At 39.6% G+C, this 19,585-nt stretch overlaps 1 protein-coding gene across 6 annotated transcripts in view; it reads right to left on the bottom strand.

Annotated features, from left to right (window-relative positions):
• The window catches only part of LOC114653838 (rho GTPase-activating protein 21-like), a 406,130-nt gene that overhangs the window by 223,057 nt on the left and 163,488 nt on the right, over positions 1 to 19,585 (bottom strand). For 2 of the 6 annotated variants that reach the window (XM_051928936.1, XM_051928937.1), the window contains exon 1: positions 9,233 to 9,730. The exons of 3 other annotated variants lie outside the window; for them this stretch is intronic. In XM_051928936.1, the coding sequence (XP_051784896.1) occupies positions 9,233 to 9,460 (228 nt within the window). In that variant the 5' untranslated portion in view covers positions 9,461 to 9,730. Of the gene's footprint in view, positions 1 to 9,232; positions 9,731 to 19,585 lie in introns of those variants that run through there. One more of the 6 variants, XM_051928938.1, reaches the window with a different exon arrangement.

Raw genomic sequence — 19,585 nt, 5'->3', positions numbered from 1 at the left:
TTACTGCAATGAAATCCACGAGGAAGACTGTTGAATTAATGTCCTCTCTTTCTCCCTCAAATAAAAAACTTAAAATATTAAACCAAATACTTCCCCATTTACATCATTAACTGCTTTAACAGCAGATGCACAGTATAGAAGTTCATAAAAAAAAAAAAACTTGTGTTTAAGTTCACTAAAAAATTAAAAATAGTCCATAATTACTTGTGATTACGTTCAAAAAACACGATTACATTTTTTTCTCGGCCACTCCATGTTTTCATGGCAAAATTAAATATTGAATTCCCACCCAATGTGGTCGATAGGCGCCCAATGCTATACAGTGCCAAAAAATGTGAATAAAGTCCATATAAAAAAAGAAAACTCTCATATAACTCTTGATGCATAATCCACATGTCCGATAATCATTTGTGGGGTCAAAACATGCAAAATGTGTTTATTTTTTGCTAAAATATTATTCACAGTTAGTCGCAGAACACACAAGGAAGACGTCATTCCCACAATGCTCCGCCTTATAACTGAAAATCTGTCTCTCCCCCTCACTCACCGGTGAAGAACCATTTTTCAATCCACACTTCAGGAAGTAACGGTTAACAATATTTTAGTAAACAAATGTGCACATTTTGCACGATTTGACCATACAAATGGATATCGGACATGTGGATTATGTGACACGAGTTATGTGAGAATTGTTTTTTCTTTTCTCCATGGACAGTTTTCACTTTGTTTGGCACTAAATAGTGTTTGCCCCCTACTGACCACGTTGAGCTGGAATATTCAGTATTTAATTTCAAAAACATGAGATTAAAAATTTTTAATCTCAAGACACCACTACAAACTTACATGGGGTGTAGCATTTAAAATAAATATTTTTAGGTGGCGTATTCCTCTATGCTATACTTAATGATTACCTATTGCTGCGTCACAATACTGTTACTTCATTTTTTTCATGTCACATTACTTGTTATTGTACAGCATGCTGGGCTCATAAGTGGATGTGCGTTTAACAATAAACTGAAAATAAAATGAAATGTTCTAATATGATGTGATGGGCTGGTGCCTCATCCACTGATTGTTCCGGCCTTTCACCTCATGCTTACTATGAAAGGACCCATCATCTAAACGTCAGAACTCTGGATGAACAGATGACATGGTAGATGTTCTAATAAGCACAAACTGTCAACACCAGTTAAATGATTAGAAAACAATTTGGATGAACACAGTTTGAGAAATCCTAATCTGCATATTCACTATTCTGCGATAGGATAAAAGTCGATATTGAGACTGCTGCAGGAATGACGGATACTATTGGGGGGCCATTTTCCCACATGACCACATGTAACCATAAAGTAATTTTTTGAATTTAACTTCTTAAGAGAATGAAGCTTGTGTCTTTCATAAAGACCAAAATCTTATGACAAGACTCCTAGTGTGAGCTATACATTGTACTCACTATACTACTGACCTGTCAATTTTAAATCTTTTTTCCCAGAACCTGCAAAATACAGGGTGTCCCAAAAGTCACAATACACTTCCTTTTTTCTATTTCGTTCCAGGTATCATTCAGAGGGACTTAAGCCATTAGCATATGACAACTTAGGCTTTGCAGTTTTTGTAAGCACATCAATTCCCTTCACCATGGCGCCCCTCCCCATGTTGACAGATTAGTCAGATATCCTGAACATCAAGTTTCCTGACCGATGGATCGGTTGATGGGGTCCCCTTGAATGGGCTCTGCGTTCCCCTGACCTTACACCTTGTGACTTATTTTTGTGGGGCTATATCAAAAGCAAGGTGTATCCCACTAAGCCCCGTAACCTGTCACAGCTTGAGGAAAGAATCCACACGGCCTGCGGCGAGGTCGGGGAAGAGATGCTGCTAAACATCGGAGGCGCTTTCTTCCGAAGGTGGCTGAAAGTTGTCGAAAATGGAAGAGCTCATGTGGAGGTATACAACTAGTCTTCAAGGCATTGGAACGTGATGGCAAGCCTAGCAAGTAAAACTGCAACAAATCCTTTGTTGATGCTAGAAATATTAATAAACTCAGTTTCTTGTGTAATTTTTAGGAATTTATTAAAAGTGTATAGTGACTTTTGCGACACCCTGTACATAAAAAAAAAAACCTCCAAAATTATATTCTAACACACCTTCACACGCACCACAAATCAGGACAGTTATGATCAGGATGAGCAGGAGGCCTTCTTCTGCCCTAAAGACATATTACAGCATTGCTGGGAAATTTGCACCTTCATAGAAACTGGGTTAAGATTTTCTTACACAGACTTATTTTAAACCTACTTTAACAGCAAAGTTTTAAAAACTTCTTCAAATACAAAATGTAGTTGTCATATTAAATCATGCTTGTATTTGTGTTATTTCTTAATAAAATCAATATAGGTCATTTTAAAAAGAGAATTATGGAGCACTTGGTCCCAACGCTGTTCTGACCAGGCCATTACTCTTATTAAACAAAACAAGAGCGGATGGGAGCAGCTGGCATCAACAGTGACGGACAACACCGGACCATCAGTTACATATACTACCGTGTGCCTTAGGACATTACTGGCTACGTGGAAGGACAGCCATTAGGTTAGGGTCAGTTTATCTCTGACTTTGCTAATTTCAAAAGATTGTGGGGCCTTCCAGAGATTTATTAACTGATTTATTAACTGTCTTTTTGTTAGCTGGGCTTCTATTACGTTTTAGCCAACACGTAAGGATCTCTTTCTGCTTGCATTCACTCAACTTCATTAAGAGTGCTTATGTATGTCAATGATGATGGCTTTGTCCCTTTCAGAGTTTCAAGTCTATCTTGAGTGAAAAGTACTAAATTAATTATTGAATTTAATCTCCCATGTCTAGAAAATTAGGACTGCTCAGTGTGATCCAAAGACATCCCTGACATCTACCAAGCCAACAGTTAATGTGTATATGCAAGTGAAGAAAATCTAAAAGGGTTTTAGCAAATAAAGAGTAAGAGAAAAACCTTATATTTATTCAAAAATAGTCCTATTTAGAAAACTTGGGTACAGTACCCTTCTGGAAGAAGCTTTGATGTTGCTCAGCATTAAAATCACTTTATAAGAACAACTGATTTTCATGATGGAGGACGAGGAAGTTAGGAGCACGCGCTGATACAGCATATTGCCGCACCCACCACATGACAAATCAACTCAGGATCCCAGATTTAACTCCTGAAAAATGGTTACTACTATTAAATATAACAGGACAAGCACTATCTCTGTTACTGTTTATGATCCAGGCCAGGCGGTGTGAAGGTGAAGCAACTGGACTCTTTAAGCCACAAGGTTCCTGGGTCAATTTCTTCCTCTGTCTCCCTGAGTAACCCTGAGGAAGTCGCTTAACTAGCTTGAGCTCCAACACTCACTGCTAACATGTGGATGTTGTCATGAAGTGAGGTCTGCGACAGCAAAAATTGAGAGAAAAAAAAAAAAGCAGTGCGGTTTTGAACCTCACAAATACAGTCACGTGAGAAAGAAAGTACACCCTATTTCAATTCTAATTGTTTACGTATAATATCATATAATAAAAACAAATCATCTGGTCCTTAGCAGGTCTTAAAATTAAGTAAATACAACCTCAGATGAACAACACCACATGACATATTACACCGTGTCATTATCTATCTAACGAAAACTATGCCAAAATGTAAAAGCAGTATATGAAAAATGAAGTTCACCCTTAATGCTTCCACAGGAATTAAGTGGGTAAGTAGCAGCCAAGTGCTGCTCAACAAATGCATTTGATTAACTGATAATCAGCAAGTGTGACCACCTCAATAAAAGCAGAAGTTTTGGCAGTTTGCTGGTCTGGAGCATCCAGGTGTGCGTTAACACAATGCCAAGGAAGAAAGACATCAGCAATTACCTCAGAGAAGCAATTGTTGATGCCCATCAAGCTGGGAAGGGTCATAAGGCCATTTCCAAATAATTTGAAGCCCATCATTCTACAATGAGAAATATTCACAAGTGAGAAACATTCAAGGCAGTTGCCAATCTTCCCAGGAGTGGATGTCCCACCAGATTCACCCCAAGGTCAGACTGTGCAATGTTCAGAGAAATTGCAAACAACCCAAGAGCTCCATCTCAGACTCTACAGGCCTCGGTTAGCATGCTCAATGTTAACGTTCACGGCAGTGAAATAGGAAAAAGACTGAACAAGTAGGCCTTAAGTACAGCTTAGGCTTGCAAAGTTGCATCTGAACAAACCACAAGACTCACTGGAACAATGTCCTTTGGACAGACAAGACCAAAGTGGAGATGTCTGGTCATAATGCTCAGCGCCACGTTTGGTGAAAACCAAACACAGCATATCTGCACAAACATTTCATGCCAACTGTCAAGCACGGTGGTGGAGGGCTGATGATTATATTATTATTATACAGCCAAAGGACCTGGGCACCTTGTAGTCATTGAGTCAACCATGAACTCCTTTGTATATCAAAGTATTCTAGAGTCAAATGTGAGGCCATCTATCCAAAATTGGGTCATGCAACAAGACAATGATCAAGCACATCAGCAAATCTACAACAGAATGGCTAAAAAACAAAAGAATCAAGGTGTTGCAATGGTCCAGTGAAAGTCCAGACATCAACCCAGTTGAAATGCTGTGGCGGAACCTTAAGAGAGACAAACCTCAATGAAATGAAGCAATGTTGTAAAGAAGAGACAGCCCAAATTTCCTCCACAACGATGTGAGAGACTGATAGTCATCCAGAAAAGCTACTGAATCATGGGGTGTACTTAGTTTTTCACACTTGGCTACTCCATTTTGGCTTCATTTTTGTTAAATAAAAAATGACACGGTGGAGTCTGTTGTGTGTGGTTTTACACCTGAGGTTAGAGAACTTTAGAACTTGGTAAGGAGCAGGTGTTTCTTTTATTACATTCTGATACGTAAAACTTCAGAACCCTAAGAGGGTGTACTTTCTTTTACACGATTGTAGAAGAGAAGCTCATCATATTTTATGTACCATAACAGAATGGAAAAATAAAGGGCAGACATTGCTGCCGACCTTACTGCAGCTGTTAACCCTTCATAAAGTGCCGCTTCGTCAGGAAACACGCAATTCGCTGTCAGAAAATGAGGCTAGCATGACTGTGCTGGAAAATCATTACTCGGTTGGTAAAAGTGACATGGGCTGTGATTTTTATCATTTCATTTTAATCAGACATGATGCAAGCGAAGAGATCAGCGACTGATCGGTAAGTCTGATTTGCCCCATGATGAAGAGTCAGCCATTTCGGCGTCGGCTTTAGTTAATTGCTTCAAATAAATTCACCCGTAAGCGTCAGTAGGCTTTGAGCCCTAAGAACCAAGTTCCCCAAACTATTCTGTAATATTTCCGTAATTATTTACTGCTCCGATGCTGATCTTTCTGATCATAAAATAGGTCAGTACAATAGCAATTGATGAGAAGAACTCAATTTCAGAAATTCGACATTTGAGGGTTCCTCTACAGTGCCTTTTTCTCTTGCATGACGTGGCTCAAAAACTAATCAGCACATTGTCATCTCATAATAGGTGTACGTTTTGAGCTTGGTAGTATTCCGTCAAGTTGTTTTAGCTCTAGACTGTACTCAAGAAACTGACCCACATATACAGACAGATACACACCCAGCATCGAGATATTGATGTTTTTGGTATCAGGGGACCCTAAAATGTTGCAATGTGTCGAACACCAGAGGTTGAAAGTTTTGAGGAATTAAAAGCTTTTGCTAACCCCCCCACCAACTCCAGACAATAGGGTATGATAGATACTACTTTTACTTATTTGGTCGATGCCTTTATTCCAGGCGGTTCGCATGAGGTCTGAATGTGATCCGGCAGCACAGGACCGATTTAACTACATGAAATACTGCCATGTTGAGCGTCTGCTGTCGGTAATTGAGCAACCTCATTCCTAGCATAATGAGTCATAGATTAAAAGGAGCATTAAAAACAATAAAATAGGGGAAAAAAAAAAAAAAAGATAAACTAAAAATCCACACAGGTACAAACATAAATTCGCAAAAAAAAACACTCATACAATTAACTCGTTTAATCAGAGCACCACCGGAGTCAGTCTCACAGCCTCGCACACTCGGGATTGGACAGCAGTAGTTGACTATGTTTTATTTGTGATCGGATAGATCAGAAAACATACAGAAGTGGCAAGAAATGAACAGCAGAAACAAGCAGTTCCTTGTGAGACCGACGATCAAATGTCATACACCATGAATACACCATGTCCGCAGGTGGGGCATCCTCTCAATGCACACACTAACACCGACCTATTAGTCAATATTAATCTAGCATTCCAAAATAAACATTAATAACGAATATGTACAAGAGTTAAGAGAGCAAACATATGATTTGAGATAAACTAAACTGGGATTACGTTCATAATGCGGCTACTGGGGATTACATATGCAACACAACATTATACGGTTAAATGAAAATTATATTACAAGTCTACAGTACTGTCATAAAACTGGAGCACATCAGTGTGTGCCATCAGCTTAACGCGTCTTCAGTTAAACACTCCGCTATCTGGAACGTGTCCTTCAGCTCCTATACTTTAAGTAGCACATCATTTTAAGGTAGTTTTCCTCTTAACTAATGCACCTAAAAATAATAATTTCTTTAAATGGCACTTATACGGTTCTTTATTGGGTCATGTGGTTTCTCATAGAACTACTGCTTGCCATTTCATTCTGGGAAGGGGTTTTGCATATGAAGTTGGTTCCTTGTGCTTTGAGTAACTTCTTAATATGTCGAAAAAAAAGATGAAATCTTTAATGTATGGTAGGTGGCCTAGCAGGACACGAACAGATTGAGAAAACGTGCTGCTACAGTATATGTATGCAGCAAGAGTCCTTTTAAAATCAGGAGTCATTGGTATTTCTCAAATCTGTTACCATCTGTTCATGTCTATTTACTGTATGGAGCCTGTTACAGATCTAAATAAATAAAAGGTTCTTTTTGGAACCTTAATGTGGATGGGTTTTTAGGAAGCCAAAAATGGTTCCCCTATGGCATTACTCAAGAGCCCCTCTGGCACCTTTATTTTTTTTGAAGAGTGTACGGAAAAGACAGTGATGCACAAATCACTCACCATGATATTTTTGTTTCCTGGGGAAAAAATTATTCTGCCCAGTGAAAGAAGTCCACCACAAGGCCATGGGATATTTATTGCTATGTTTAGTTTGTTGGAAGGTTTACAGTGTGAAACGTAACCAAACTAACTGGAAATTGAAACAAAGAAACAAAAAGTCCACTTGTTTGGAACAAAGCAAACAGACTATGAGGGCGAAAACAACTTTAGTGACTCTCATCCACTTGCTTGTATTTTCAATTTTAAAAGTCCCTGCTAATTCACAGTTCATAAAACTATGTTAGCACGTGAACACTAATAGTACAATGACATTTTTAAATGCATCTCAAGTCTTAACAAGCAAGTGAATTCAAACAAACCTATAAAAAGCCTGCTCCATTAGAAGTCATAATTGGCATCAAATTACCAAACTGGCAGGAATGAAAACCGACACCCACTGTGGCACTTCAGTGGCCAAGTGTATACAGTACAGACATATTTATACAGTAAGCTTCCACACTCCAGGCTTGTTATGTGAAAAAGCTTTAAATAAATTAAAATACAAAACACGCACACAGAAAGAAATATTTCATCCTCTAATGTTACAAGGTACCAGCCTCTTCAGCTATTTGCCATCAATAAATATCACCACATCCAGTAATATGGCACATTGCTCAAGCATCTCAAACTCCTAGCTTGAAGAAAATGCAGTCAAAAAAAGATAAGGAGCCGGCCAGGAAGAAGGAAGCAGCATGTGGTAAAGAGCAACACACGAAAAGTGAAGTTGAAGAGAAAGCTTCTCATCACCCCATGTGTAGCTGAAATGAAAGTGAAACTTTGGGAGAAATGTACACAATCCACTATGAGGTACTGCACCACGTTGCCAAACTAAAACCATAAACAGCTGCAACCAACTTTAATATTAAAGCATGCCAATGCGGATGAGGATTACCAGCCGCTTGTACCCCCAGTCACCAGCCACTCCCAGACCAGCACATGAAATCCGAAAAGACCTCCAGCAGCAGCAGCAACAACAAAACAGTCTGCTGCAAACATTACTCATGATGGTGGCAATAAAATAAAGAAACGACCACAGCTTCCAAGTTTTGTTTTTTCCATGTGTTAAATCCAAAACGCAAAGCAAAACTGATAAACAATTCCAAAGCACAGACAAAAGAAGGCAGCATGTGCCCCCTGACACTCCTTAATTTGCTGGCAACAGGCATGTCAGTTATGCGGACAACTCTGTCACCCTGCTCCTGAAAAGGGCATTCTGGAGTGAAATGTGATAGCCACCCACACAGCCGATTAGCACATACAAAACTATGGGGTGAAATTTATGGGAAATGGCTTTAATTATATTGATTACAGAGAAATATTTATTTATTTTAAATTGTACTACTGGCTGCAACCCCAGTGTTTTCTGAACGAATAAAATGGTCCATCACCTCCATCCAAACCAAACAAATCATCTGGCTTTTTAAAGGGATTATTTCGTGGCTAAACTATGTATGCTGGAATAAATTATAACAGCTACAATGTGGAAAAAAAAAAAAAACAAAATATGGCAAGGAGTACAACAGAAAACTCCGCACTGAACACTCAAAAAAAAACCTGTGTCTATACATAGCAGACCATTCTGGACCGAAAAGTGATATAACTGATTAACAGAGTCAAAGTTATGGAGAAATGGCTTTAATTATACTGATTAAAGACAACGTATTGTTTATTTTATTTTCTTACAAAACATTGTACTACTGGCTGCTGCTTCAGTGTTTTCTAAACGAATAAAAAGGTCCATCACGTCCATCCAACCCAAACAAATCATCTGGCTTTTTAAAGGGATTATTTCGCTGCTAAGGTATGTCTGATGGCATAAATTATAACAGCTACAAACTGGATGGGACACGCACCATGTTTGTAAAGATCATAGCAAATTGTACAACAAAAACTCTGAACTGAACACTTTAAAAAAGAAAAGAAAGAAAAAAAAAACCTGCGTCAGTGAACAATTATTTTAAAAGCCCACGGTCAATGATTCAAAACGAGAAAAATGAGCAACGCTACTAATTTCCCTTTGTGCGTGAGCCAGATTTGAAAAGTATAACAACAACTGAAATGATTTTAGCCTCTTACCCTGCAGCCGCTAAACAACTTCTTGCAAGTTGGGGTCGACTTGCTCAGAGGTGTGCTGTCAGTACAACTGAAGCCCAAATCCAGTTCTCCTCGATTTGCTCTAGCAAGTAATTTAAGCCAGAGGCAGCTGGGCTCGGGCAAACAGCACTCCACGCCAATAAGAGCTGTCCATCTGCAATTCTCCTTGGGGGGACTGCAGCTCAACTCCACTGAGCTGCTGTCACACATTTTCTGGGTCCCTTCAGCACCCGAGGGTCTGCAGACTCCTCAAAGCCAGCAGGGTTCCACAACCGGGAATGGTGACACGGGATAAGCAGAGTAGGCCCCAGTTCGATTACATAAACCATTCATTTTGGATCAAAGGCAAACCTGCAATAGCAATGAGGAGAAAAAGCCCACACTACTCCTTTCCCGCTATGATTCCTGCCGTTCCGGCATCCCACAAGACCATTAAGAGAAGGAAAAAAAACATCCCGGCAGCCAGAGCTGCATGTTCAGCTCTTGCCAGCTGTAATGCACACTGAGGTGCAAGATGTGATGGGCGTGCTTTTGGATGCTCAGCTTCACAACAGGGAGGAGAGCCACAAGCTTAGAATAATCAGAAACGCCTTACAGTTAAAGCGCTTCTCTCCCACCTCCCTCTCTTTCTCTCTGCTTTTCTTCTTGAAAGAATCCTCCTCACACAAACAGCTGCCACAAGCGTATCACTTACCACCTCTCGAGAGTCACCCTGGAGTCCTATCCCGTCCCCACACCCAGCCACTGAAAAACACACACACACACATAGGCTTACTAAACCCATCTGAAATGTTACATGCTACACATTCAGACTTAAACAAAGGCTGTGATGGCCACACCATCTGAACAAGCAGTAAAACAGATCAGGTTTTTTAGCTGCTTGAACAAAAAAACAAGCCAGCTGAATGCGGGACAATCCTAGAAAAGGCCAGTTTCAGTTGTCTGGGGGGTCTGTGGCACACAATCGCTACAAGCTGGAGATGTTCTTGCTCTATTCGTGACTCTTATTCTAAGTTATGTCATTAGTCCTCTCGACTGGTCAAATGGTCAAAGCCAGCAGTGTGAATTATCACATTAACACTTTCAGCAGACCATTACATTACAAGTATTAAGTTACACAGTGGGTCTGCACAGAATGCTGCCTGAACCATCCGAGAATCAGTCACGCACCAACTAAAAACTAAAGGCATATAACTGGGAGGCGAGTCAGCACCAGCACTTCTTCAAAAAACACAGAGATGCAGGATTGGAACATGACGTGGTGCACTATAAAGTGCTGGCAGTTTAAACCAATGGCTATCATACAAATGGGGGAAGGCCAACATGGAAATGGGGCATCAGCTTAATGTGGAACAATCCTACAAATGGCCAGTTTCAGTTGTTTGTGAGGTCTGTGGCAGACAATCACTACAAGCTGGAGATGTTCTTGCTCTATTCATGACTTATTCTGAACCACATCTTTAGTCCTCTCGACTGGTCAAATGGTCAAAGCTAGCAGTGTGAATTTTCAAGTTACCACTTTTGCCAGATCACTACATTCCAAGTATCAGTACCAGCACTTCATCAGAAAACGCTGAGATGTAGGACTGTCACATCACGATGCACAATAAAGTGATGGTGGTTTAAACCTAGGGTTTGCACGTAAACTGGGAAAGACAACATGGAAAGGGACATGACAAATGGAAAATCTTTGTTTTCAAATAATCAAACCGGCAGCCGGAGAAACTACCTATTAATCAGAAACTCATAAGTGGGTAGACAGTACAGTAATAATAAAATCTAAAACAGATAAGAGGGGGAACTACACTACACATACAAAATCGTTAATCCAAACAAGCCCAAAGGAAAGTCAAGAAGCACAACAACAAATCACAAGCTCTCTAAATGGTGGATGTTGCTCACTTTAACTCAATGCTCAAGCAGGACCTCTGTAAGAACTCCTTGCCTTTATTTCTCCAGCACACCCCCCAATATCATAGGACTACTGCAAATTAAGAAATCGTTGCAAAATAAGGCATAATCTTGGAGCACCTGGCATGAAAATGAACTGCTGGAAGAGGAGCCCCACATACAGACAGGAGGGTTATGGGTAAACAGCAGGCTAATGAATAAACAGGGATGGACAAACCAACATAGACAGGAAGGACCAGGGGCAAAAAGGCCTCAAACACCTATAAGAGGACCAGGCACATGGTATAGGAAAAGAAGGGCTGGGGCGGAGCTAATAATAGACAGGAGGGGCCTCATGCAAATGGTATGCAAATAAAGGGTTGGGACAGATCCTCAGAGGCACCTGTGATGGGCCAGGGACATGCGGCCTGTAAATGAAGGGCTAGAAGTGGAATGTCAAGAACAGACAGAAGGGGTCAGAGCAAATAAGAGGCTAGGGGTAAAACCTGATGCCCATTTCTGACAATGATAACCAACTTAAATTCATGGAATGTTCAACAAAAAAAGTTTAAATTTCTTTAAAGCGCTTTAGGACACAACGTAAAGTACTCCAATTAAACGTGACACTTTAGAAATTAACAGAAAATATTGGCAAAAATACACCATTACTTCAGTTAGTGACATTGCTACTTCCAAATGTATTTCTATCCTGAATAGTTAAAATCAATTCAACAAGAACAAAGAGCAGGATGGACACAACTGTTAACCTGAATGAACAGAAAATGCAACAAAGAAAAAGTGCAGATACATTACATGAGCACTTACACAATTTATACTCCAAAATAAGAAACATCACTGATGTCATTTACATCACACATAACACAATTATCCAAAGCATGCTTCTGCCATTATAAACTGTTGGAAGATTAAGACATTTTCTAAATATGCACGATACGGAGAAATTAAATTTATGCACTTATTTCTAGTAGAATTGACTACTGCAATGCATTATATTCATTGGCTCTTCAAAATGTTCTTTAGGCAGCTTTCAGTTAATTCGACATGCTGCTGCAAGATTTATTACAAGAAAAAGAAAATATGAACACATAATTCCAGTCCTCAAATCTACACACTGGCTCCCTGGGCCGATTTCTTTGAACTTATAAAGCCTTGCATAGCCCAGGCCCTGCTTGCTTATCTGAAGTTATCATTAAATACAAATCAAAGCATAAATTGAGATCTTAAGATGCCATTCTACTTATTATTTCAAGGATAAATAAAACAACAGTGGGAGGTCAAGCTTTTAGTTAGTATCCCGAAACTGTAGAATGGTCTGCCTGGTGCTATAAGAGGTGCCCCTTCGGTCTCAGCTTTTATATCCAGGCTGAAGACTCACTATTTCAGTTTAGCATACCCTGACTAGAGCTGCTAATTAGCTGTGCATACTGCATTTCTGAATGTTAAGTCATTTGTACAGAAATATAAGCATCACAATATTTTTTAAACCGTTACTAACCCTCCTCTATTATGTTTCTTTTCTCAGTATCTAGATGCTCTCCTGCATATAGAAAAGTCATCTCAGATACAGAAGCGTAGGAAAGATGGAAAGATTCTCTCATTAGATTGGACGACCAGCACAGACTTCACTATAGAAAACCATATTGGGGTGGGTGCGGGATAGGCAGTCAGTTGTTCGAGGTCTTAAGGACTGTGACTTTATTTTTCTACATTTCTACATTTAATAATTAATATATAATCTATACTTGTATTTTAACTGAGAAGTGTTCACAGCGCTCTGCACCTGTAATCAGTGAAGAGCATTATACAAAAAGTAAGCTGAATTAATAAAAACAAATGGAGAAGGAGACAACATGAATAATACTGAATCTGTAACCTGCTTAGATATACTGTTTAAAATAATTTGTAGCTGTGACCTCACATGATGCAATACTTCTACATGTGAGTGTCCTAATGATTAGGGAGCTGAACCAGACACTCACTATGGTCTGAAAGTTCAATCCCCATAGCTTAATGTTCTGAAAAAGGAACATACCTTGGAAAAGCAGAATTTGAAGATGTAAGACAAAGAAAATACCAAGAGCAGGGGGAAAAGAAAGTGCTGTACTTATAGTAGCCACATGTACGTGACTGGCATGCAAGCTAAACATTTTAGCACCAAGTCTCTGGCTTGATTATACATCACAAAGCAGCAGCTCAAGGCCACACAGGCCATTATGTTTCATGATCAAGGCTGCAGAAGACTAACGTCACTAATACACAACATCAGACACACCTTACTAACTTGCCCTTTTACTGAAGACTGTTAACATACTAAAAGAGTGACTATGAAGGGCATAACTGAATACTTAAGTTGATGCTGAGACTCAAAATAGTTATGTTCCTGTAAACATTTTAAAGCATTAAAGACAAAGTCAAGCTAAGAGAGTGGACGAGTGAAGCCCCCAAACAATTTTACTGTCACTACTGGACAGTGCTGTAAACTGTGCTCTGAGATTTTTCATGCAAGATGGATAAAGGTTTTGAGGTAAAATTGTTAAAATCACTAATCATGGTGCTGAAGTGAGCAGACATGTGGCATGTTGATTAGAACAGGGGTTGCCAACTCCGGTCCTGGAGGACCACCATGGCTGCAGGTTTTCATTCTAACTATTTTCTTAATGAGTGACCTGTTTTTGCTGCTAATTAACTTCTTTTGAAGTAATTTTAATTGACTTGCTCTTGAAGACACAGACCCCTTAATTGTTTTTTTTCCTTAATTAGCAGCCAAATAATAATGAAATACAAAATGAGCCAAAACAACTGGTGTCCATCATAAAATATCTGAAAATAAAGAAAGATGAAGGTCTCAGGAATGTCGATCTGCTCAGGTCCCCAAAACATTTTTTATGTATTTTTTAAACTTTATACAATTGACTAAGGTGAAAGGTCAGTGCTCGGTCACAACTTGGGACAATTCAGGTAATTTTGTGGTCTCTAAATTGTTCAGCTCGTAACCTGGAAATTCCAACTTGAAAACTTATTAACTTTCTGTCCAATAGCACATGAATGCAGAACAAGCTTCACAACTGAAGTCATCCTGACAGCGGGAGCCATAAAGCGCAGGGAGGTTTTTCTGGACGGCTGTCAGCCAACCCAAGAAGTTCAAAAGTCAAGTTGGTTTATTACTGCACTGAATGATTTCACACTCAACTCCATTTGTCACTTTGAATTACGTTTTACAGAACCTTGTGATAGTGGCCAACTTGTACAGTTTTGGAAAATAAACACTGATACATTGAATGGTGTAAGAAACAATGGGGTAATGTGTTATGATCACAGTACTTCATTCACCACTGTTTCAAAAAACAACAATACATTTAAGAACCTCAGATGTGACAATCATGTACAGTTGCAACCTGTTGCCACAATCTGCCTGGCATGTCAACACTTCTTGGGGGAGGTCCTGTCAGCAACTACTAACTCCATTAATCCAACTGAAGAGCAAGCCCTGGACACGGTGTCAGTCCTTTAGAGGGTATATACAATCTCGGCTATACGGGACCAGTTTAGAGGCACACATTCATTTGGGATATGGAAGCAAAAAATATTATTTATTATATATATATATATATATATATATATATATATATATATAGCATAGTTTACTGTCAAATAAAGCAAAGAGTACGCAACACGTGTTTCGCCCTCATTTGGGCTCATCAGGAGTACACACTCTACTGCTCCCCTCTCGGGGAATCGAACCTCAGACGTCAGAGACGAAGTCCCTTTACACTGCGCCACGGCGTGTAGTTCGTTCATTTGACAGCCTGTAGGTCCAGAGTAATTACATTTATTGCATTCGTAGTCTTGAGTCTTGACGACCTGAATTGTGTGGGTGGTTACCTACTAGGCAGCGCTTATGGTTGGTCTGCCATTTGACAAACATCTGCCACGGTGCCATCTTTCAGCCCGAGAAGCAGATCATGAAATGTTGCAAAGATGTATACATATATACACACACCTATACCTGAGGAAAAACTCAGGCATATCTAAACAGAACATGTAATTGTCACAAAAGTCATCTACAGACCCGGATTTGAACCTGGGACTACACAAGACAAGTGAAAATGCAAAACACTGCACTCTCAAATATGGCTTCAGGAAAAGACAAAAAAACTAAATTAGGCAGAGAGTGAGGAGGTACTAATGACTGGTCCCTTAGCTGCCATTGTGTTAAAAGCAAGAAAAGTATCAGTCAAGTGACTGGTACAGAAATACAAAATTTTAGTATCTTGCTATGCAAGAGCATGATAAGGCAAGCTCATAATTTCAATGGCACGTGTAGGTGGCAGACGCTATCTTGATGAATCTAACTGAAGCAGTGGTTATGCCCAGAGAAAATTAAAAAAAAAAGAAAAAAGAAAAAAAAAGGAAAATCAAATTCGAGGTCCATAAAAACTCAAGAGTTTAGTCTATTGCCCAAGGAAAAAAACTTCAGCAGAGAAAAAACTCTAGCTAGAAGACTCCAGTATTTGAAGAAAAACAGCTGAAGAAGGAAATTCACAAGACAGGGTAAGATGATAAATGACCAGCATGTAAAAAAAATTCTCAAGAGTATGTATCCTCCTATTAGTGTGCCCAAAGGTGGAAGGAGTACCGTCAACGAGCTTAGAGTGAGGGAATTTGAAACAAGTTATTGAGCAATGCAGGTAAAGCAATAATCCTGATAAATGGGACATCTTACTCCGTCAAGTTTGATGATCCCTTTTGGTCAAACCTCATTTGACAAATCTTTCATTTTTCTCAAAACTGATAGAGTCAGATATTTGCCTTGCTAGTTTTTTCTTCACTTGAAAGAAGTGTCTGTTTTATCATGCAAATAAAAATCTAGGAAATTTGACACACACGAGCAGACCATTCACTCCATCATGCCAGTTTCTTTAGCTTACAGCTAAGCTGTCCCAATACCTCATCCCAGAAGCAGAAAACATGACAGCATTCAACTACACGGTTAACACGATATTCCCACAACTCTCTGACTAAAGACGTGCTTCCTGGCTGCAGTCCTAAAAGCACTTCCCCTTAATTTCCACTGGTGTCTTCATGTACACAATCCACCATTTAGCCAAAACAATTTGACTGAACCTACTTTATTAGATTAGTGATGCTCTGATCGATCAGTTGCCAACCTAAATCGGACGATTTTCACCATAAAAGACTTGGTAAATTGAACAATAACAAAAAAAGATGATGCTTTCCGCATCTGCTTTTCTACACTTTACAGTAATTTAGTTGGAGTGCTCTTTAATGGCAGCTGAGTAAGGCCCATTAGCATCTACTGTAAAGCACCAGTGAAGGCAAGATATTTTATCAAAATTTATAACACACTAGGGGCTCTGTCCCCTGCTCGCTTTGCTTGCCAACCCCCAGGCGGGCCATACGTACTAGCCACTTGACGGATCTGTCACTGGCGTATGGGGAAGCAGATTCCGGGTTTGGACTTGCATCGTGACAACGCAATGTATAACTGCCCGTGAGTGAATATCGTTTCTTTCTCTCTAACAAAATAAACAGACTTTTTCGAATGTTTGCCCCTGTGATTTGTTAATTGTCATAGCAAAAGCTATTCTAATGGGAAACTGAAAACGTTTTAATACGAATGGCATATCAAGATCCCTTTGGTGTCTTATGTTATCCGCTGAAGATGTACTACATTACTTTTCTTGTTGCCTATTAAAATTTTACATGTCCGAATTGTTCGACCAATTTTGAATACAACTAATCTTGTCCTACTGCATAGCCCATCACTCAGACATAAATTATGCAGTAACATTACCATTCATTTTTCTTTCAACAATAATTCGGCCGGTGGAACACCAGACGGTGTTAATGCTCGTAGATATTCTTCAGGATATCATAAGTTGATGTTTTCATCTTCCACACCATCACCACCCCAACTGTTTCAGCAGAGTGTACTGATACGCATTTAACCAATTTGCCTTGTAACCGATCAACAATTGTCGCGTTAATTCATTTGACTTCATCGTTTCTCGGTGCTAGGATTGCCCGTGTACTCATTTCTTCTGTTGATAACCCTTCAGGATGACATTTCTTCAATAAAATTTGGACATAATTTTATCAGGAACTTAAAGTGAGGAAAACGTATAAAATGTACAGTGGGTACGGAAAGTATTCAGACCCCCTTCAATTTTTCACTCTTTGTTATATTGCAGCCATTTGCTAAAATCATTTAAATTAATTTTTTTCCTCATTAATGTACACACAGCACCCCATATTGACAGACAAAAAATTTTTGAAATTGTTGCAGATTTATTAAAAAAGAAAAACTGAAATATCACATGGTCCTAAGTATTCAGACCCTTTGCTCAGTATTTAGTAGAAGCACCCTTTTGAGCTAATACAGCCATGAGTCTTCTTGGGAAAGATGCAACAAGTTTTTCACACCTGGATTTGGGGATCCTCTGCCATTCCTCCTTGCAGATCCTCTCCAGTTGTGTCAGGTTGGATGGTAAACGTTGATGGACAGCCATTTTTAGGTCTCTCCAGAGATGCTCAATTGGGTTTAAGTCAGGGCTCTGGCTGGGCCATTCAAGAACAGTCACAGAGTTGTTGTGAAGCCACTCCTTCGTTATTTTAGCTGTGTGCTTAGGGTCATTGTCTTGTTGGAAGGTAAACCTTCGGCCCAGTCTGAGGTCCTTAGCACTCTGGAGAAGGTTTTTGTCCAGGATATCCCTGTACTTGGCCGCATTCATCTTTCCCTCGATTGCAACCAGTCGTCCTGTCCCTGCAGCTGAAAAACACCCCCACAGCATGATGCTGCCACTGCCATGCTTCACTGTGGGGACTGTATTGGACAAGTGATGAGCAGTGCCTGGTTGTCTCCACACATACCGCTTAGAATTAAGGCCAAAAAGTTCTGTCTTGGTCTCATCTGACCAGAGAATCTTATTTCTCACCATCTCAGAGTCCTTCAGGTGTCTTTTAGCAAACTCCATGCGGGCTGTCATGTGTCTTGTACTGAGGAGAGGCTTCCGACAGGCCACTCTGCCATAAAGCCCTGACTGGTGGAGGGCTGCAGTGATGGTTGACTTTCTACAACTTTCTCCCATCTCCTGACTGCATCTCTGGAGCTCAGCCAAAGTGATCTTTGGGTTCTTCTTTACTTCTCTCACCAATGCTCTTCTCCCCCGGTAGCTCAGCTTGGCCGGACGGCCAGCTCTAGGAAGGGTTCTGGTCGTCCCAAACGTCTTCCATTTAAGGATTATGGAGGCCACTGTGCTCTTGGGAACCTTAAGTGCAGCAGAAATTTTTTGTAACCTTGGCTAGATCTGTGCCTTGCCACAATTCTGTCTCTGAGCTCTTCAGGCAGTTCCTTTGACCTCATGATTCTCATTTGCTCTGACATGCATTGTGAGCTGTAAGGTCTTATATAGACAGGTGTGTGGCTTTCCTAATCAAGTCCAATCAGTATAATCAAACACAGCTGGACTCAAATGAAGGTGATCTCAAGGATGATCAGAAGAAATGGAAAGCACCGGAGTTAAATATATGAGTGTCACAGCAAAGGGTCTGAATACTTAGGACCATGTGATATTTCAGTTTTTCTTTTTTAATAAATCTGCAACAATTTCAAAAAGTCTTTTTTTTGTCTGTCAATATGGGGTGCTGTGTGTACATTAATGAGGAAAAAAATTAATTTAAATGATTTTAGCAAATGGCTGCAATATAACAAAGAGTGAAAAATTGAAGGGGGTCTGAATACTTTCCGTACCCACTGTATAAGAGCTGAGAGCGCAGGAATGGTCTCTGACAAAAGCATTCACACGAGGACCGCAGGCATGGGCCGTTAACCTGAAATGGTTGAGAGAAGGATGGGGGAAAAAAAAAAAAAAAATCTCTTGGCAATAGTCTTATCTCAAGATTTTCTTTATTCATAGAGAGACTTCTCTTTAGAACACAATTTCATGTTGCAAATTCTTATGTTTTGTATTTGTGAAGAAAGAACTTGTACTTGAATACTACTGTATTCATTCTGCCAAATCATTCATTCTTACATTGTAGATTTTTGTTTTCTAAGAATATCAGCCCAAGTAGCTTGTGGAATGGGGCAAATTTGTCATTTTCAATCCTTCACTTTCTCTCTCATTTCTTTCCAAATAATCCATTATATCTGATATTTTCATTTTTTGCTGGTATTGTTACTCTTCTGGGGAGACATGCAAGAAAGAATTTCAAGGTACTCTGTACACCTGACAAACTGGAAGATGCGCAGATATAAACGCTGAGCAGCTGGCTCTTCTATCATTGTCATTTCATTGTTAATTGGCATGTTGTTAAGAAAACAAAAAACTGAAAACAGTGATTGTAGCTGTTTAAGAGAAAAAGTAATTAAGGGTTAGGAATCTTAACAAGCGAGACAACTAA

Source organism: Erpetoichthys calabaricus, chromosome 6, assembly GCF_900747795.2.
Source record: "Erpetoichthys calabaricus chromosome 6, fErpCal1.3, whole genome shotgun sequence".
Taxonomy (NCBI): Eukaryota; Metazoa; Chordata; class Cladistia; order Polypteriformes; family Polypteridae; genus Erpetoichthys; species Erpetoichthys calabaricus.
This window is presented reverse-complemented; position numbering and strand designations above follow the sequence as displayed.